This window comes from Mytilus edulis, chromosome 3 (assembly GCF_963676685.1).
Source record: "Mytilus edulis chromosome 3, xbMytEdul2.2, whole genome shotgun sequence".
NCBI lineage: Eukaryota > Metazoa > Mollusca > Bivalvia > Mytilida > Mytilidae > Mytilus > Mytilus edulis.
Window position 1 is genome coordinate 61980079 of NC_092346.1, and position 18787 is coordinate 61998865.

The window sequence follows — 18787 nt, forward strand, 5'->3', positions numbered from 1 at the left end:
TTTTAATGCGTAAAAGTTGCTTTAAACGCGTAAGGTTGCATTTAACGCGTCAAAGTTGCTTTAACGCGTAAAAGTGGCATTTTACGCGTTAGAGAAGCTTTTACCCGTCAAATAATGTAATGTGCTGATAATCTCAACATTATCGCGTTAATTGACGAAGATATGACACATACGGCCATTTCATTTATTAGGTTTCGAGTAAAATCGGACGTCTTAAAACTTAGGTAAGGCGAAAGTAGAAAGTTTTTCTGTCATTTTTTGAAGTGAATTGCTTAACGCGTTAAATTATCAATTAGCGCATTAAAAATTATTTTAACGCGTTTAAACTGTATTTATCGCGTTAAATGTGATTTTATCGCGTTAGATATTAACGCGTTACTTTATCGGGGTTTTGACATGAACGGCCTTTCATACGCTTGTTTCACTTTCAATGTTGACATTGTTATAACTAAACACTGAGGGCATTCATAACCCATCTTCAGCTAAAGATCAAGTTAGGACTTCACGAATTCAGGTTCAACTGAGGTTCATTTGTACTTGCAAGACATTAAAACGTTTTGGATGTTTTCGGTATTATCTATTTTTTTTCGTCATATTGAAGCAATCTGATGGTTAATAGCGCAATAGTATTTAATTATTTCTCCTTTTTTTTTTATTTTTGTATTAACACTTATTACATTTTATATATTTTTGTTAGCTCTGACACTTTTGGTATTTCGGACTTTCAAAACATTCTGCTTTGAACATACCAGATAAATATTACTTCAGAAAATGTAAAGTTACACAAATACCGAACATCAAGAAAATTCAAAATGAATATTCCTTTACCAAATGGCAAAAGCAAAAGCTCAAACATATCTAACAAATGGCAAACCTTATGTTCCTGACTTGGCACAGGTATTTTCTTTAGTAGAAAATAGTGGATTGCACCTGGGTTTATAGCTACCTTATCCTCTCATTTGTATGACAGTCGCATAAAATTCCATTAAATTGACAATGTGTAAACAAAACAAACAAACCTTACAGATAAAAATGTCAAAAATAGGGGTACAGCTATAAATATTGTTTCTTAATCTTAATCACTATAAAACAAAATATGTCGACAAAGAAAAACAAAATGGCATATAGACAAAACTCAGAAGCAAAAATAAAAGACAAAAATACCAAAAAAATACAATGTCATATATTAAAATCCCTTTTTGTACCCTCTCAGTTTACTATTTAAAATTCCAACAAGGACAAGATTCACTGGTAACACCATAAAAGAATATATATTTTCATTTTCTTTAGTTTTTACCAAGCAATTAATATATTTCAGTTGATTATATGTCTTGGTTTGACAATGTACGAAACTGGCACAAGGCCATACAGGAACATAAGGACTATCCGATACATGTTATTCATTACGAAGATATGCAACAGGTATGGTATACGTTACCATATTCATATTATATAAGATGTAAAATATACGACAATAAGACAGCATTCAGATAACTTTATATACAAACAAGAGTGCACACGCTAAAATGTATCGCCTTCTTTACTAACCATTCATTTTATTTTGATAGTCCTAAATTCAAAGCTTTCCTACAAGTATCACATAAACTTAACATGATCCAAGAAAATGAGATCAAGATCAGATAAACCAAATACAAATACATGTACACCTTACAATCATTCAATACACCAAATATAGTTGACCTATTGATTATAGTTTCTACGAAATAGACTTAACCAAGAAAAATTAACCTTGACCAATGAACCATGCCAGACAGACATGTACACCTTAAAATCACTATATGCTTTAAATATACTAGTATTTGACCTAATGCTTATATCGTCTAAGAAACATACTTAACCATGAAAACAAAACATTGAACAATAACCAATGGAAAGTCAAGGTCAGATGATATCTGCCTGCCAGACATATACACCTTAAAATCATTCAATACAACATAGTTGACCTATTGCTTATAGTTTAAGAAAACATAACAAATAACAAAAAACTAACCACTGAGCAATGAACCGTGAAAATGTGGTCAAGGTCAAATAAAACCTGCGAAACTGACATGTGCATCATAAATAAAGACAACAGTAGTATACCTTGTTCGAAATTCATAAATCGTTTGTGAGAAAAACAAATCCGGGTTACAAACTAAAACTGAGGGAAGCACATCAAAGATAAGAGGAGAACAACGACACAACACTAAAATTAAACGAACTATAATAACAATGACCCTTTTCCTTGCTTGGTACAGGACATTTTAAGAACAAATGGTGAGTATAACCTGTTTTTCATGGCAATATTAAATATACATGACGACTACAATACAAATAAATGGAAGAACATACAGGACAGAGAAATGCACAAATAATAGCTATGAAAAGGCACCAGACTTATAATGTAATACGTCAGACGCACGCCTTGCCTTCACAAGAAAATATTTCATTTTTTTTAACTATTGCATATAGTATGAAGTAAAATCACAAAAATACTGAACTACGAGGAAAATTCAAAACGGAAAATCCCTTTTCAAATGGCAAAATCAAAAGTTAAAATACATCAAACTAATGGATTACAACTATCATATTCCTGACTTGGTACAGGCATTTTCTTCTGTTGAAAATGGTGGATTGAACCTGGTTTTATATCTAGCTAAACCTCTCACTTGTATGACAGTTTGGTTGTAATGTGTACATGTCCAACTGGCAGGTGTCATCTGACCTTAGACAAAAACTCAAAAAACTTAACGTTGACCACGCAACCCTTAAAATGAGGTCAAGGTCAGGTTACAACAGCCAGTTGGACATGTAAACCTTACAGTTATTCAATACACCAAATATACTGAGGGTAAATTTAGGGTTGATTTGGAGGGTTATGGGCCAAATCGTTTAGGAATTAAAAACCGAAAAAAGGGCAAAAACCAAGAATTTTCTGGACTCTGTATGAAGTTTTTTTTCAACTCACTAAATGTATATATGTTTAGCAACATTCGCTAAACCAGATAAAAAAAGATGTCAAAAATACAGTTTTTGAATACTGCATACCTTCGCCATCTAGAATTTGACAATAAGGGTCTGCTACGAAATGACTACTTTAAGAAGAAGAAACCAAACTTGTGATTAAGCATTTCATATTTTCGATCTTTAAGTAGCAATATTGCGGTAACACCTGCATATACAATATTCATCTCCCACTTATTTGAAGGTTCTGCATGCTTAATACATATTAATAAACTTTATGAGTATTTAATAGGTCATGCTTCAAATCACTCTGAGTGAACACAACCACTGATCACCACTGGAGTTTTTTTTTAAATGTAACAGAAAAAAATTCAAAGATATACCATAACCCAAGATTCCATTAGGGACAACCCCTGACCAAGCTTCAAACTGGACGCATTAATATGTTTTACATATTGTTGGTTTTAACTAGATTCGTTCATTCACTTTCATGAACCGATAGTCCAAGGGCTGTATAGTCAGTCATGATCGTTAAAAACTTTATGAGTATTTAATAGGTCATGCTTCAAATCACTCTGAGTCAACACAACCACTGATCACCACTGTAGTTTTTTTTAAATGTAACAGAGAAAAAAAATCGAAGATATACCATAACACAAGATTCCATTAGGGACAACCCCTGACCAAGCTTCAAACTGGACACATTAATATGTTTTACATGTTGTTGGTTTTTACTAGATTCGTTCATTCACTTTCATGAACCGATAGTCCAAGGGCTGTATAGTCAGTCATGATCGTTAAAAACTTCCGTTTGTTTGTTCACTTTCACCCTTTTTTTTATTTCAAGTCCATAGAATAATAACCAAAGTTACATATTAACACACAACAAACACACATGTGCATGTATTTCAATGTTAAATATTACATACATGCTGGCGGTTATTGAAAGCTAGTTCAAAGAAGTTAACCTGTATAAGTATTAAAGCTACCATGCTTTTGCAATTGTTTGCACCTGTCCTAAGTCACGAATCTGATGTTCAGTGGTTGTCGTCTGTTTATGTGGTTTATAAGTGTTTCTCGTTTTTTATATAGATTAGACCGTTGGTTTTCCCGTTTGAAAATCTTTGAATGGTTTTACACTAGTTATTTTGGGGTCCTTCATGGCTTGCAGTTCTGTGTGAAGCTATGCTTCGTGTTGAGGACCGTACCTTGAGCTATAATGGTTTACTTTTATAAATTGTTACATGGATTGAAAGTTGTCTCATTGGCACTCATACCTTCCTATATCTACTTACTCTCTAATATTGGCTGAAGTGCTTTTTTAAGATTGAGTTTTGTGTGTGTGTGTTTGCTTATTCTTATTATCATCAGTGTTTTAATTTCATTAACTTAATCTGATTGCAAGTGGTGCATAAAATAATTCTTTCAGTCTTTTTTTAAAATATACCTTTTTTTTCAGAATGGCATCGAAGAAATTAGAAAATTAGCAAAATTTCTAGAGAAACCCTATAATGAAAAGTTGTTAAAAGATATCCAGGACAAGTGTCAATTTGAATCGATGCAAAAGGATAAATTTTATGACAAAAGTCATTGGAAAGAAAACACTAACGGTATTGGAATCTATAGAGAAGGTAAATCATTATTTTGAAACATTCATAATTAAATTAAATTAACCATTAAATAATTACAATTCAACACATTCTTCAACAAGTGAGAGTGTGAGCTACGGCTCTGGCACTAATGATACCCACAGTGACACTCATATATTTCGGTATATAGGAAGTTGTTGAGTGATGAATCTGAAAATGCATCACACAGTGTAGCTGACTTATATAAACCTTAAAAGCAATTCAGAAATCCTTGTATTGTAGTTCCTGAGAAAAATGTGACGAAAATTTTCAGCTTGGCTATCATGTGGTAAATGATACAAGTGTTCGGTAAACAGAAAGTAATTGAGTGAAGAATATGAAAAAGCATCACAGGGCATACTAATTTATATAAACCCTGAAACCAAATGTCAGAAATCCTTATGATGTAGTTCCTGACAAAAAATATTCATGGGACGAACGGAAAGACTGACGGATGGATGGACTGACAGACAGACAGAGGTAAAACATTATACCCCCAACTTTTCATATATTGCATGAAAGGGTATAAATATGATAGGACAACCACAGGTGAACTGGAACATATAAAAGTCTAGATATAAAATGCTAAGCAACCAACAATCAATCAATCATAGATTAATAACAAAGATTGTAAAGATGTTGTTTTATTTGGTGAACAAATATTGTCAAGTGATATATCTTGACTGATCAACAAAAGATAACTCTAGAATAAATATTTATATTTAAACTAAAAATGGGTATTTTTAACCAAAGCTGAAGAACTGGATCTTCCATCACTGTATTGGATACCTAAACTACATAAGTGTCCTTACAAACAACGGTATATTGCTGGGTCTTCCAAGTGCTCCACGAAACCTCTTTCTAAATTATTAACATCTATTTTATCAGCAATCAAAGACGGGCTTCAAAGTTATTGTGAAACTGCCTATTCTAGAGGTGGCGTGTATCAGATGTGGATACTTAAAAATTCCAAAGATCTTTTAGAGTACATACAATCTAACTCTCTTTCATCTTGTAACAGTATTAAAACATTTGACTTTTCTACTCTTTACACAAGTATTCCACATTCCAAACTAAAAGACAAATTGAAAGAGTTGGTATTACTTTGCTTCATAAAAAAGAATGGCCAACGTAGATACAAGTATCTTGTCTTAGGGAGGGATAAATCATACTTTGTAAAGAATCACTCTGATTCAAACAAAAAATTCTCTGAAACCGATATTATCATGATGCTTGATTTTTTGATTGACAACATATTTGTTACGTTCGGAGGACGTGTTTTTCAACAGACTGTCGGCATTCCAATGGGAACAAACTGTGCCCCCTCTACTTGCCGACTTGTTTCTTTATAATTATGAGGCTGACTTCATGCAGGAACTTCTTAGGAAGAAAGATAAGAAGTTAGCAATATCCTTTAATTTACTTTCCGCTATATAGATGACGTTCTTTCACTGAACAATCCAAAATTTGGTGACTATGTGGGACGCATCTATCCCATCGAATTGGAGATAAAGGATACTACAGATACAGTTAAGTCGGCTTCATATCTTGACTTATATCTAGAAATTGACAATGAGGGTCGGTTGAAAACAAAACTTTACGACAAAAGAGATGATTTCAGCTTTCCAAATGTGAACTTTCCATTTCTAAGTAGCAACATTCCAGCAGCACCTGCATACGGGGTATATATCTCCCAATTGATACGATATCCCCGTGCTTGCATTTCCTATCCTGATTTTCTTGATAGAGGGTTACTGCTCACAAGGAAGCTATTTAACCAAGAGTTCCAAATGGTGAAGTTGAAATCATCCCTTCGTAAATTTTACGGACGCCATCACGAGTTTGTTGACCGTTATGGAATAACCGTTTCAAAAATGATATCGGATATGTTCCTTACGTCGTAACTACAATCCCCTTCCCTTTCATGAATGTGACCTACCGAATTAGACTATTTACCGGATTTGTAATCACATAAGCAACACGATGGGTGTCACATGTGGAGCAGGATCTGCTTACCCTTCCGGAGCACCTGAGATCACCCCTAGTTTTTGGTGGGGTTCGTGTTGTTTATTCTTTAGTTTTCTATGTTGTGTCATGTGTACTATTGTTTTTCTGTTTGTCTTTTTCATTTTTAGCCATGGCGTTGTCAGTTTGTTTTAGATTTATGAGTTTGACTGTCCCTTTGGTATCTTTCGTTCCTCTTTTTTTACATTGACTTGGAGCTGTGGTAGGCACTGTTTTAAATCACCATTTAGACTTCGAGAAAATTCAAATTTGACAAATGATATTGACTTTAAGTCTTGACTTTTACTAAAAATCCTAGTATGTCAATTTTTAAATGTTTTTGTTTTGTTTTATTGTGCTTTTTTGTTGCTGTCCAATTGACCTTTATACATACAAATGTATATCTTTTTAATTATATTTTAAATAATGCTATGATTTAACCAGAATGTATATAATCAAATATGTTTATTTTGCAGGTAAAGTGGGTGGATGGAAGAGGGTTTTTACAGTAGCACAGAATGAGAAGTTTGATAAATTGTTTCAGGAAAAAATAGCTGATTTAAATTTGGACATTAAATTCACCATATGAATGATAAAAAATGTAGGACTAAGCAGTGTATAAAACAAGCAGTTGCTTCTGTTGTACACTTTTATGCACATATTGTTCGACTTTATGAAACATTACAAAAAGACTTTTGGAACATGCATGACAAATAATCAAAATAAACTCATCAAAGATTTCAGGCAATAAAATAAAGTCAAGTATCATCTTTCAGACTTGAGTCCATGCATTTCATTTTGTAATTAATGTTACATGAATAGACGAAATTTCCGTAAAAAGGGCATCGATTGATTTCCATTTAATATGTTATATCAAAAGTAAAACAGGTATACAGTTACATTCTTCTGCACCATTTGGTCTCTTGTTGAAAGTTATCTCATTAGCAATCATGCCACATGTTACTTTTTTATTTTGTTTTTTGTACCATAGTGTAAGTTCGGCTCTCAGTTCCTGTCTAAGTTTTGATCTAGATGAAAATGATAAATGCTGTGAAATAAGTTTAATCAATGAATTCACCAGACTACATATATAATAAGGCTCTTAAGGCCTACTATAAACTTAGAAAGGATTTTGTCAATTTGTCTCCTGGAATAAAATCTTGTGTTCATATTTTTGATCATACCCTTAAACCCATTCTGTTATATAATTCAGAGGTATGGGGAGGTTATAATGTCTCTTGTAATAAATTACAGTCTTCCTTATTTAATCTTGAAAATGTTTTTAAAAATCTTAAGTGTGAGAATCTCCATCTTAAATTTTCTAAATTTATACTTGGTGTACACAAAACGAGTGTCAATTTTGCTGTATTATCAGAACTGGGACGTTTCCCCTTACATTATGATATTGTAAAGTCAATTGTAAAATACTGGTATAGATTTGAAAATCTTACAACTGAATTCAGTCTATTGAAAGATGCTTATAAATGCAGCCAAGAGCTTCACAAATCTAACATAACTTCTTGGTTCTCATTTGTTAAACCAGGTGCTCCGCAGGGCGCAGCTTTATAGGACCGCAGAGGTCGAACCCTGAACAGTTGGGGCAAGTATGGACAAAACATGCAAGCGTGATACAGCTCTGAATTTGGATTGTGATCAAATTTTTGACATTACATGTTGTTTTTTTTACACAAAACAAATGTCAAGATTTTACAAATCAATTAAAGATTTCTTCTTCAAACTTTTTAAATCTAAAATTAAATAGTTGACACAGCATAGGTTTCTGACACAGAATGAATGTGGTCTAATGAACTTAAGTTTTTTTTGCCTTTGAGCAATTCACTATGCTGTTGAATATTAATCCTCTCAAAATAATGTTTGAAGAAATTTTCTTTTTATTTATGAAATCTGAAATGAGAAAAATTTAAACCCCCCCCCCCCCTTTTTTTTCACATCCCCGTTTCCCTTTTTCCAAAACTGATATCAATTCAAATTTCTAATGGAGTTTCAACAATAACTCCTCTTTTAAATACATCATAAAATATTAAAATGTAAAATAAAGTGCTTGTTATCACTGAATGGTAAAGATTGGTTGGTAGTAAAAGTGAATATACATTGTTTATTGTATAAAACAATAAAAAAAAACTTCATCAGCAACATTTTATATTGGCAAATTTCCAATGAAGTTATTTACATAAAGTTATTGGCAAATAAAAATAGAAAATGACATCATAGTCATGTCTGGCAAATGTCCAACATACATTATCTAAAAACATTTTAGATAAGATAAGGAAAAAAAGCTTCATCAGCAACATTTTATATTGGCAAATTTCCAATGAAGTTATTTACATAACGTTATTGGCAAATAAAAATAGAAAATGACATCATAGTCATGTCCGGCAAATTTCCAACATATATTATCAACTACTATTCTATACAAAGAAAGATAACTCCAATTGAAAATTAATTGCTATTGCACAATATTGTGCAATTAGATATTTCTTGCTATTGTGCAATACTGTGCAATTGAAAATTTCTTGCTATTGCACAATACTTGATATGGAATCCTGATTTGGACCAACTTGAAAACTGGGCCCATAATCAAAAATCAAAGTACATATTTAGATAAAGCATATCAAATAAGCCCAAGAATTTATTTTTTGTTAAAATCAAACTTAGTTTAATTTTGGACCCTTTGGACCTTAATGTAGACCAATTTGAAAACTGGACCAAAAATTAAGAATCTACATACACAGTTAGATTTGGCATATCAAAGAACCCATTTATTCAATTTTTGATGAAATCAAACAAAGTTTAATTTTGGACCCCCCATTTGGACCAACTTGAAAACTAGGCCAATAATTAAAAATCTAAGTACATTTTTAAATTCAGCATATCAAAGAACCCCAAGGATTCAATTTTTGTTAAAATCAAACTAAGTTTAATTTTGGACCCTTTGGACCTTAATGTAGACCAATTTGAAAACGGGACCAAAAATTAAGAATCTACATACATAGTTAGATTCGGCATATTAAAGAACCCCAATTATTCAATTTTTGATGAAATCACACAAAGTTCAATTTTGGACCCTTTGGGCCCCTTATTCCTAAACTGTTAGGACCGAAACTCCCAAAATCAAACCCAACCTTCCTTTTATGGTCATAAACCTTGTGTTTAAATTTCATAGATTTCTATATACTTATACTAAAGTTATGGTGCAAAAACCAAAAATAATGCTTATTTGGGCCCCTTTATGGCCCTTAATTCATAAACTGTTGTGACCTCAACTCCAAAAATCAATCCCAACCTTCCTTTTGTGGTCATAAACCTTGTGTTAAAATTTCATTGATTTCTATTTACTTATACTAAAGTTATTGTGCGAAAACCAAGAATAATGCTTATTTGGGCCCTTTTTTGGCCCTTAATTCCTAAACTGTTGGAACCAAAACTCCCAAAATCAATCCCAACCTTCCTTTTGTGGTCATAAACCTTGTGTCAAAATTTCATAGATTTCTATTCACTTAAACTAAAGTTATAGTGCGAAAACCAAGAAAATGCTTATTTGGGCCCTTTTTGGCCCCTAATTCCTAAAATGTTGGGACCAAAACTCCCAAAATCAATCCCAACCTTCCTTTTGTGGAAAGGATTCGGACAACGACGACGACGACGCTAACGTGATAGCAATATACGACCAAATAATTAAAATTTTTGTGGTCGTATAAAAAGTATTAGAAGTTTTTGAAATTAAACAAGAAGTAAAACATTTCGGACAATATAAATTTTTGAACATATCTAGTAAATTAATTCACACTAAATATATTAGCAATTGGTATGCTAGCCAAAATAAAGCTTCTGATGGAAAACTGTTTAATAATGTGAAATTTAAGCAGAATTTTGGTTATGAAAATTATCTTTCTTTAATTAAGAACTTTGATTTTAGAAGATCTATATGCAAATTACATATTTCTGCTCATAAGGCCAGGATTTTTTAATTTGTTGGTTTACGGATCCGCCGACCTGATTTTGCCTATTTCCAGAATAAAAATAAAATTGACTTTTCATGCTTTTTCATTCCCGCCGACCCTAACAAATGCATTATCCCTGAAAAATAAATAAATTAGCCTTTTTTTATAAAATGAAATGCATTAATCACTAACAGAATTGATAACACTTTCTGCTGTGAAAAAATGAAACTTCCAGTTTACGTTTCTAAAAATAGATAAATCAATTATTAATGACCTTGACATGTCGTTTGGACAAATATTTTTGTGGAACGAAACCCGTGTTTAAAACCAATTACACAATAAGTTCGTTTCTCTTATTTGTCAACAGTCCGTAAGATGCATTTTCTCATAGAAATAGACTTGTCCAAATGTGGACAGGTGGAAGTTCAGGACATCAAGTTAAAGTACTGAATATTAACAGATCATTTAAAATTTTCTTGTTTCATAGATAATAAAATTTTTTCGTCCATTTGGATAAAAACGGGAATGCGTGACAACAGATTAACCCGATATTCTCGTTTTTTCCAGTGGACGAGTCTATTACGTTTTTGACGCGTGTGTTGAAAATTATTTTCTTACCACGCTTTTACATTTATTTCTTTATCAGTTTTCGTTCTTGAAGATCATTATTCACCAAGTTTTCTGGAATTGATTAAGAGCTATGTGAATTTGTCTTCCTTTATGAAATTTAATTATGTCTTTGTCCGTGCACCCCCTTTTTTACGGGAAATTATTAGGCAATGTCATGCAATTTTTATTTCAACTGAGCAATAATATTTCATTAAACTAAAATTTAAGAAATGATGACAAAATAGGATAACAAACAAAAGAAAGGTGAAATATATATTTATTTTGCATATCAGTTTTCTGTCTTGAAAGGTATTTTTTTTATTTTTATCCCGACCGACCGACCCGACTTTTTCATGGAGAAAATCCGTAAACCAACAAATTAAAAAACCGTGGCCTAAGCTTCGAATTGAAGTTGGTCTTTTTTCAAATATTCCACGAAATGAAAGAATTTGCAAAAAATGCTCCTCTGGCTGTGTTGAAGATGAAATCCATTTTTTTAACTAACTGTGAAAACTTTAAATCGGATAGAGATGCTCTCTTTGACTTTGTTTGCCAAAGAATTCCGAATTTTTCTATACTTGATAATCAGCATAAATTTATTTATTTATTAAACTGTGAAGACAATCAGGTCCTTAATGCTGTTGGTAAATTTATTAAAGTGAATATGAGTTAGTAATTGTATTGTAACTGTATGTAAAAAATTGTTTGTATCTATGTATCTATGCAAATCAATATTCTTTTGCCTTATTCATGTATGCTCTGTATGCCCCTTGTGGGCCCTTAATTGGAAATAAAATATGTTCTGTTCTGTTCTGTTCTATTAGGTAAGGTAGTGGCTACAAGTCCAGATTCTGCTACAACTCTATGTAATTATTTTTACTTGTTATCGGTTTAGTACTGACATGAGCAATAGGAAGGGTGCCACATTTGGAGCAGGAGTTGCTTACTCTTCCGTAGCACCTGAGATCACCCCTAGTTTTCGGTGGGGCTCGTGTTGCTTAGTCTTAAGTTTTCTATGTTGTGTTTTGTGTACTATTGTTTGTCTGTTTATTTTAGATTTATGAGTTTGAATGTCCCTCTGGTATCTTTCCCCCTCTTTCAAATCAATATGGCTAAACATTACCTTAAAGGAAGAGAAGGAATTTACCTAAACTAGAGGCTCTTTGGAGTCTTATTTTCTGATCTTGCAAATGTACCTCTTAATTAATCAAGATAATCATGGTAATGTCTGCCAATTTTTGCTTCAAATGGCTTTCTTTATATCATTCCCTTGAAGTTTCAACATTTTTTGCCTTGGTATATCACTGAAGATCTTAAAAATTTGCCAATCATAATTATACTAGCCTCTCTAGTAGCCATGGTTTTCTTCACACCAGAATCAAGTGAGGAAGATTTGTTATAGACCTACTCTACATCATTCATGCCAAGTTTTGTTTTAATTGACCAAGCAGTTTTAGAGTAAATTTGTAAAGTGACAAATTAATTAACACATGTAAACAGTCAACTGTTATTTTATTCCGATTCTATCCTTCTTTTCTTCACTTCAGGTCCATCACCTTAAAAAAAGAGTAATAATATATTTTAAAGTTTCACTTTGTTCTATGATAACATACATCTACCTTAATACATATTATACAAACATGTTTGGTTACTGATAAATCATTCAAATGGAGTCAATATCCATTAAAAAGTAAATCTATCCATATCAAAATAGATCACAATTTTGATCTAACAATGTCTCTCCTATGATTTAAGAAAATAAACAACAAATAAATGTATGAACAAAAGAAGATGTTGGGTATGCATCAATGAGTCAGCAACACAATGAGATTATTAACTCAAAGTCATCTAGAGGTCATCATGCAGTCTACAACAATAATCAGATGAGTGAATGACAGGTGTCAGGTGTCTTTATGATATATTGAACTCTAAACATCCTAAACAATGTATCCCAGACTCAGAGTGTCAAACACAGACCATGGCCATAAAATTCTCCACATGGTAAAAAAAAAAAAGAAATGACAAAAGACGGTCACTCTTTGTAGTGCAGGATGTACTAGTATATGTAATTACACATTACACCAGTAGTCATAGTCATAGTATTCAGGTACTTGTGTTTAAGAAATAAATGATGTCTTACTCTTAAGATAAATGAGTAATGTGTCCATGGGACACAGATGATGCCCCTGCTTGCATATCATATAAAGTTATAAAGGGACATAACTGAAGAACATTAAAGTCATGCTACCCAAACTTGTACTTGATCTGAGATTTGAGGTAATAATTATCAGCAAGTTTCATAACATTTGGTAAAGGCAAAATTAAATTAGAGAACAGAAACAAAAAAATCAGCAATTTTTCCATTTGTAAACAGACATAATGCTCGAACTGTAACAGTGAAAACACCAAAATACAAACTTGATCTGTATTTTGTGGTACCGTAATTAGCATTGTGTATAAGTTTCACAACATTTGGTTGAGGTAAACTAAAGTTAGAGAACAGAAACAACCTTCAGGACCAATGGAAGTACGTACAGTAGGACAAGGGTAAAACTTAATGCCTCCTCTGCTATGGTGGGGCATAAAGTAAGTGGTGACAACACAGATAAAATTTAATCCCTCAAAAACTCAAATGAACAGTAAGCAATTGGGATTTTTTTTGTGTATTTGTTCAATTAATATATATATAGTTGTCTGCAAAAAAAAATCTGTTTTGCTGCTATAGTAAATCATGCTTGTGGAATAAATTAAAATTAAAGCTTACCCTCCTTTGGTTTTTGTCTAAATAGAACCTCAGCTGGCATATGGAAAGACACACACATCATTTCTTTTTTAGGGGCTACATTCCTAACATTATGAATGGTAAAGTTATCTGGTAATGGTGATCCTATTGTACTCTCTATTCTCTGTTTCACATCAGCTTCAGGTGACTCACTCTTTGTAAAACAATACACATACATATAAGGAAGTAAATCAGATGATGTAGGTTTTATGTTGTCATCAATATCAACAAATAATGACTGAAATGTATCAGTAAACTCAATACCAAGAGCTGGTAAATTCATAACAACTTTCAAATTTGTCTTATTTTCTGTTTCCTTATAATTTTTCCATCTTTTTAAAATGTCAGGTTTGACTATTGTCTTGATGAATTCTCTCCCATCTAAATTACTGCAGTTTACTTCTGTCTTAATTTTGTTTAGTTTGATGTTTTTACAAAGACTTTCATAAGAACTAGGATTCAAGTCATTAGCAAAAACAATAGCTTTCCTTGATTTAGCAGCAGGTATAGCAAATGGTCCTACACCAGCAAAAACATCATAGACAATATCTCCTTCTTTTATTTCTTTAACAACCCTTTGATGCTCAGAACCTACAAGTAAACAACATATAAAACATATTGGTTATCATCAAAATTTCATGAGGGTGCATTTTATTAGAGAGGGAGTCGGTTAAGTAAAGATTAAAATATGTGATAAGAGTGTCAATGAGACATTTCTCCATCCTAGTCACAATGTGTAAAAAGTAAACCATTATAGGTCAAAGTATGTCCTTCAACACAAAACAGCAAGCTATAAAGGTCTAGTGTAAAACAAATTCAAACAGGAAAACTAACAATTTAATATTTTAATCTAAAAAAAAATATTAAAAAAATGAGAAAGACTTATGAACTACATCAACATACCACCACTGAGCAACAGCTGGTTCCTGACTAAGGACAGGTGCCAATAAATGCAGTGGGTATAAATGTTTCAACAGACACCAACCTATATAACATGCTCAATTACTGTTTGATGGATTTATAGGATATCCAGTCAGTGATGTCACAATTACTGCTTTCATATAATTTATTTAAACTGCCTTATAACATGTAAATAACAGATTACAACCATATGAAAAGTTTAACAAGAAAGGAGATAACTGACAATCAGACTAAGGGGAGATAATTCAACCTTTAAAGAGATATCTGAAACCGACAAATTCACATTTGAATGTCACTTTGGTAACTTTCACCTATCTTTTGCAAGAAAATATAACTCACATTATCAAGTTTATAAAATTATTTGTACAAGTTATACTTCTCACTTAACAACAGCAACAATACTTTATTTTAGAGAATATCATGGTTTAATAGTTTCCCAGAGGCCCTTATCATACATGTACTAAACATAAGCCTTGTGAATGATCAGTCTGGTTATCTATGCAAATTGAATTTAAATTGTCATTCAGCTATTTTTTATTACATCATATTTGTACATTGCAACTGTATATAAAAAAAATAGATATATCATCTGTAAGTAAGCTGCATGCCAAAACATGTCGCTGGTACAACCATAAATTATGCATGGAAATGTAACAAATAAAAAATCATAAAACTTACTCAATCTGGGATTCCAATATACTTTTGAGAAGTCAAACTCAAATGTAAATCCATGTTCTTTTGCTTGAGCCATCATATTGTCTTCCCCAGCTATTAATTCCATTTTAAAATTACGGAAAGTATTATCTATTTGACCAGTTTTGTTTACTACTGTTTTCACTGAAGGGTTTTTATCCATTAAAACCTGGCCTGCAATAGAAATTGAAGAAAGATCAACATACTGATACAAGGTAAGTAACATAACATGTACAAGTATATAACATATCAAATTTCTGTTTAGGTAATGTAGTAAATGCTTTTCTATCTCAGAATTTGATTTTTTTCACCAGAACACAGGAGAATGCATATGCATGTGCTGTTAGGTTTAAGAGTATAAATGGAGTTAGATACTGTAAATTCAGAAATTATTGCAAGGTTTTCATTATTGTAAAATAAAATTGATGGTACTAATTTTCTTGCACCAGATGCGCATTTCGACAATACATGTCTCTTCAGTGATGCTCGTGGCCAAAATATTTGAAATCCAAAGCTTATATAAAAGATGAAGAGCTATTATAATCCAAAAGGTCAAAAAAGTATAGCCAAATCCGTGAAAGGAATCAGAGCTTTGCATGAGGGAGATTCATTCCTTAATTTATAATAATTTTTAATATTTTGTAACAGGAAATTTTAATAACACATAAAATCCGTATTTTCATGCCAGTACCGAAGTACTGGCTACTGGGCTGGTGATACCCTCGGGGACTAATAGTCCACCAGCAGAGGCATCGACCCAGTGGTAGTAATAAAATTGACGGTACTAATTTTCTTGCACCAGATGCGCATTTCGACAATACATGTCTCTTCAGTGATGCTCGTGGCCAAAATATTTGAAATCCAAAGCTTATATAAAAGATGAAGAGCTATTATAATCCAAAAGGTCAAAAAAGTATAGCCAAATCCGTGAAAGGAATCAGAGCTTTGCATGAGGGAGATTCATTCCTTAATTTATAATAATTTTTAATATTTTGTAACAGGAAATTTTAATAACACATAAAATCCGTATTTTCATGCCAGTACCGAAGTACTGGCTACTGGGCTGGTGATACCCTCGGGGACTAATAGTCCACCAGCAGAGGCATCGATTTCTATTTACTTATACTTAAGTTATTATTATCCGGAAACCATATGTCTTCGGACGACGACAACGTGATACCAATATACGACCCAAAAATTTTTCAATTTTTGTGGTCGTATAAAAATCCCAATAATAACTGCAAGCAATAATTTCTGAATTTACAGTATACATTTTCTGGAGAAAAAAAATAATTACTGGACTCTCCAATACAGTTCTTACTTCACATGAATAAAAGAAACTGATCTTGTCTACATGTAGTTTAACACCGATTAAATCAGACATTAACCCATAAACTAAACATTTTAAAATTTAATAAAAAGACAGTTAGAGTTCAAAATACAGCTTTTAATAAAAGATTACTGTCTATATACTATACAATATATCTACAAATTCAAAATGTACATTAATCCTTGCCTAATTAATCATGCGTTAATTGACTTTAACTGTTTAAACATAAAAAGAGTCTCCAAGTAAATTAAAGCAAACAATTTTCACAAACTTTTTTTCAAGTCTTAAGCTTTCTTTTTATCTACAACAATGTAATTGAAACTGGTTGAAATATTTACAAACTTTGTAGTTATACTATTGTAATTGTATAACTGCTACATGTATGTTTTGGGGAGTTTAATATATATTTACCAATTTACTCTTATTCTAATTAACTAAAATGTAGTTTATTTCATTTTTTTCGTGTACAAAAAACATTAGAAGGGATGATGGAAATAACTAAAAATATTTGACAATAGCGAGTACAACAGATCACCAACTCCTCATGTAATAAAAAGAAGTGTAAACATGGTAAACAAAAACAAACAACATGGTCAAATTTATTTCATCTGACATTGTGCAAATGTGTATTTTTTTAATTACAGTACTCACGACCTTATTTCATGGAAAGTTGTCAATTTTTAAGTTAAGAAAGAAATAACTTTATTAGTAATAGCAGATTAATACATTTTTTACTAAAATTAGCTACCATGTAGATTTCAATATAAAAAAAGTATTGGACAAGGACACAGACACTTGTCTTTGTAAAAAAAAATTATACCAACTGTATATTGTATCTGTGTAAAGGTACATTAATACATTTGAATATGCATGCACAATGCATTTGTTCTAAAATGTGAATGCAATGTCATTTAGTGATTGACATGCATTATGATTGTACATGAAGTAATTATTACAAACCAACATTTTCTCTAACTTATATTACTAAACTAACAGTTTTCCCACAACTGCTTTAAAAGTTATCATTACCTATAATATGTTTATATTGGAGGACTTCGTCTTTTAAATTAAGATGGGCTATATGCCCTATAATGGAAAATCCAGAGACATTTGTTTTTACGATAGCTGGAATAATTTCTGAAGCTGTCCAATTTTCATAGCACAACTCTGTATCATACTTCTGAAAACTTGTCAAGTCTACGTCGGCTTCATTGCACATTTGTTTTTCTTCATTGCTAAAATCGTCTAGTGACTTGTATTTCAATGGATTGAGAAGAAATAGCTTGTGTGATTTAAAATCAGGATCAAAGTTTTCAAGATCTGCTATGGGTTTCAGTTTTGGCATCCTCAGCATTGATAACTTCATACATTTACTCATTTGTTTTATTGCTTTAATTGGTACTTTAACGCCTGGAATTTTACAAGTCCTTTTGAAGGCAGATTTGTCTAAAACTTTCATTCCTATAACATGTTTAGGGGGACACAATTCTGACACCTCAGATTCAGAGTCAATGTTATCCATTTTAAATTTTAAATTGTTGAAAATATCATAGAAATTTGATGAAATGGCCTGTAAATTAATCAGAGGTATTCTATCAAAAAACTTGTATCTTGCAACTTGGAGAAATTTATGTCCATTTGTTTCAGTTCTTACAACTACAAGTCTTTTGGAATCTATAGATGATAATCTCGGAATACATCGATGAAAAAGCTGTTTAATGAACATGAATGAAATTATTTGGTAATGAACTTTTCAAAGATAAGGACGTTTTGTCATTTCTGCATCGAGAAACGTGCAAAAATATCAACAGGAAGTTGATACTCTTTGGTCCTCTTTACTAAAGAGTGGGAGAGTTTACTAATAGGTAATAATAATACATTGCCTATTTGTAGA

At 31.9% G+C, this 18787-nt stretch overlaps 2 protein-coding genes across 3 annotated transcripts in view; one reads left to right on the forward strand and one right to left on the reverse strand.

Moving 5' to 3' along the window:
* The window catches only part of LOC139517044 (sulfotransferase 1B1-like), a 15589-nt gene extending 8218 nt beyond the window's left edge, over nucleotides 1–7371 (forward strand). For both annotated transcript variants that reach the window (XM_071307638.1, XM_071307637.1), the window contains exons 4-6: nucleotides 1319–1422; nucleotides 4424–4595; nucleotides 7073–7371. In XM_071307638.1, coding sequence (XP_071163739.1) covers nucleotides 1319–1422; nucleotides 4424–4595; nucleotides 7073–7185 — 389 coding nt within the window. In that variant the 3' untranslated portion in view covers nucleotides 7186–7371. The remainder of the gene's footprint in view (nucleotides 1–1318; nucleotides 1423–4423; nucleotides 4596–7072) is intronic.
* Nucleotides 7372–12662: 5291 nt separating this feature from the next.
* Nucleotides 12663–18733, reverse strand: LOC139517047 (tRNA (guanine(37)-N(1))-methyltransferase-like). Its single transcript, XM_071307642.1, has 4 exons — nucleotides 17923–18733; nucleotides 15549–15737; nucleotides 13932–14540; nucleotides 12663–12723 (listed from the first exon to the last, which is right to left on the reverse strand). Exons 1-4 carry the CDS (start codon nucleotides 18617–18619, stop codon nucleotides 12680–12682), a joined length of 1539 nt encoding a protein of 512 aa, XP_071163743.1. The 5' UTR covers nucleotides 18620–18733; the 3' UTR covers nucleotides 12663–12679.
* Nucleotides 18734–18787: the final 54 nt, after the last annotated feature.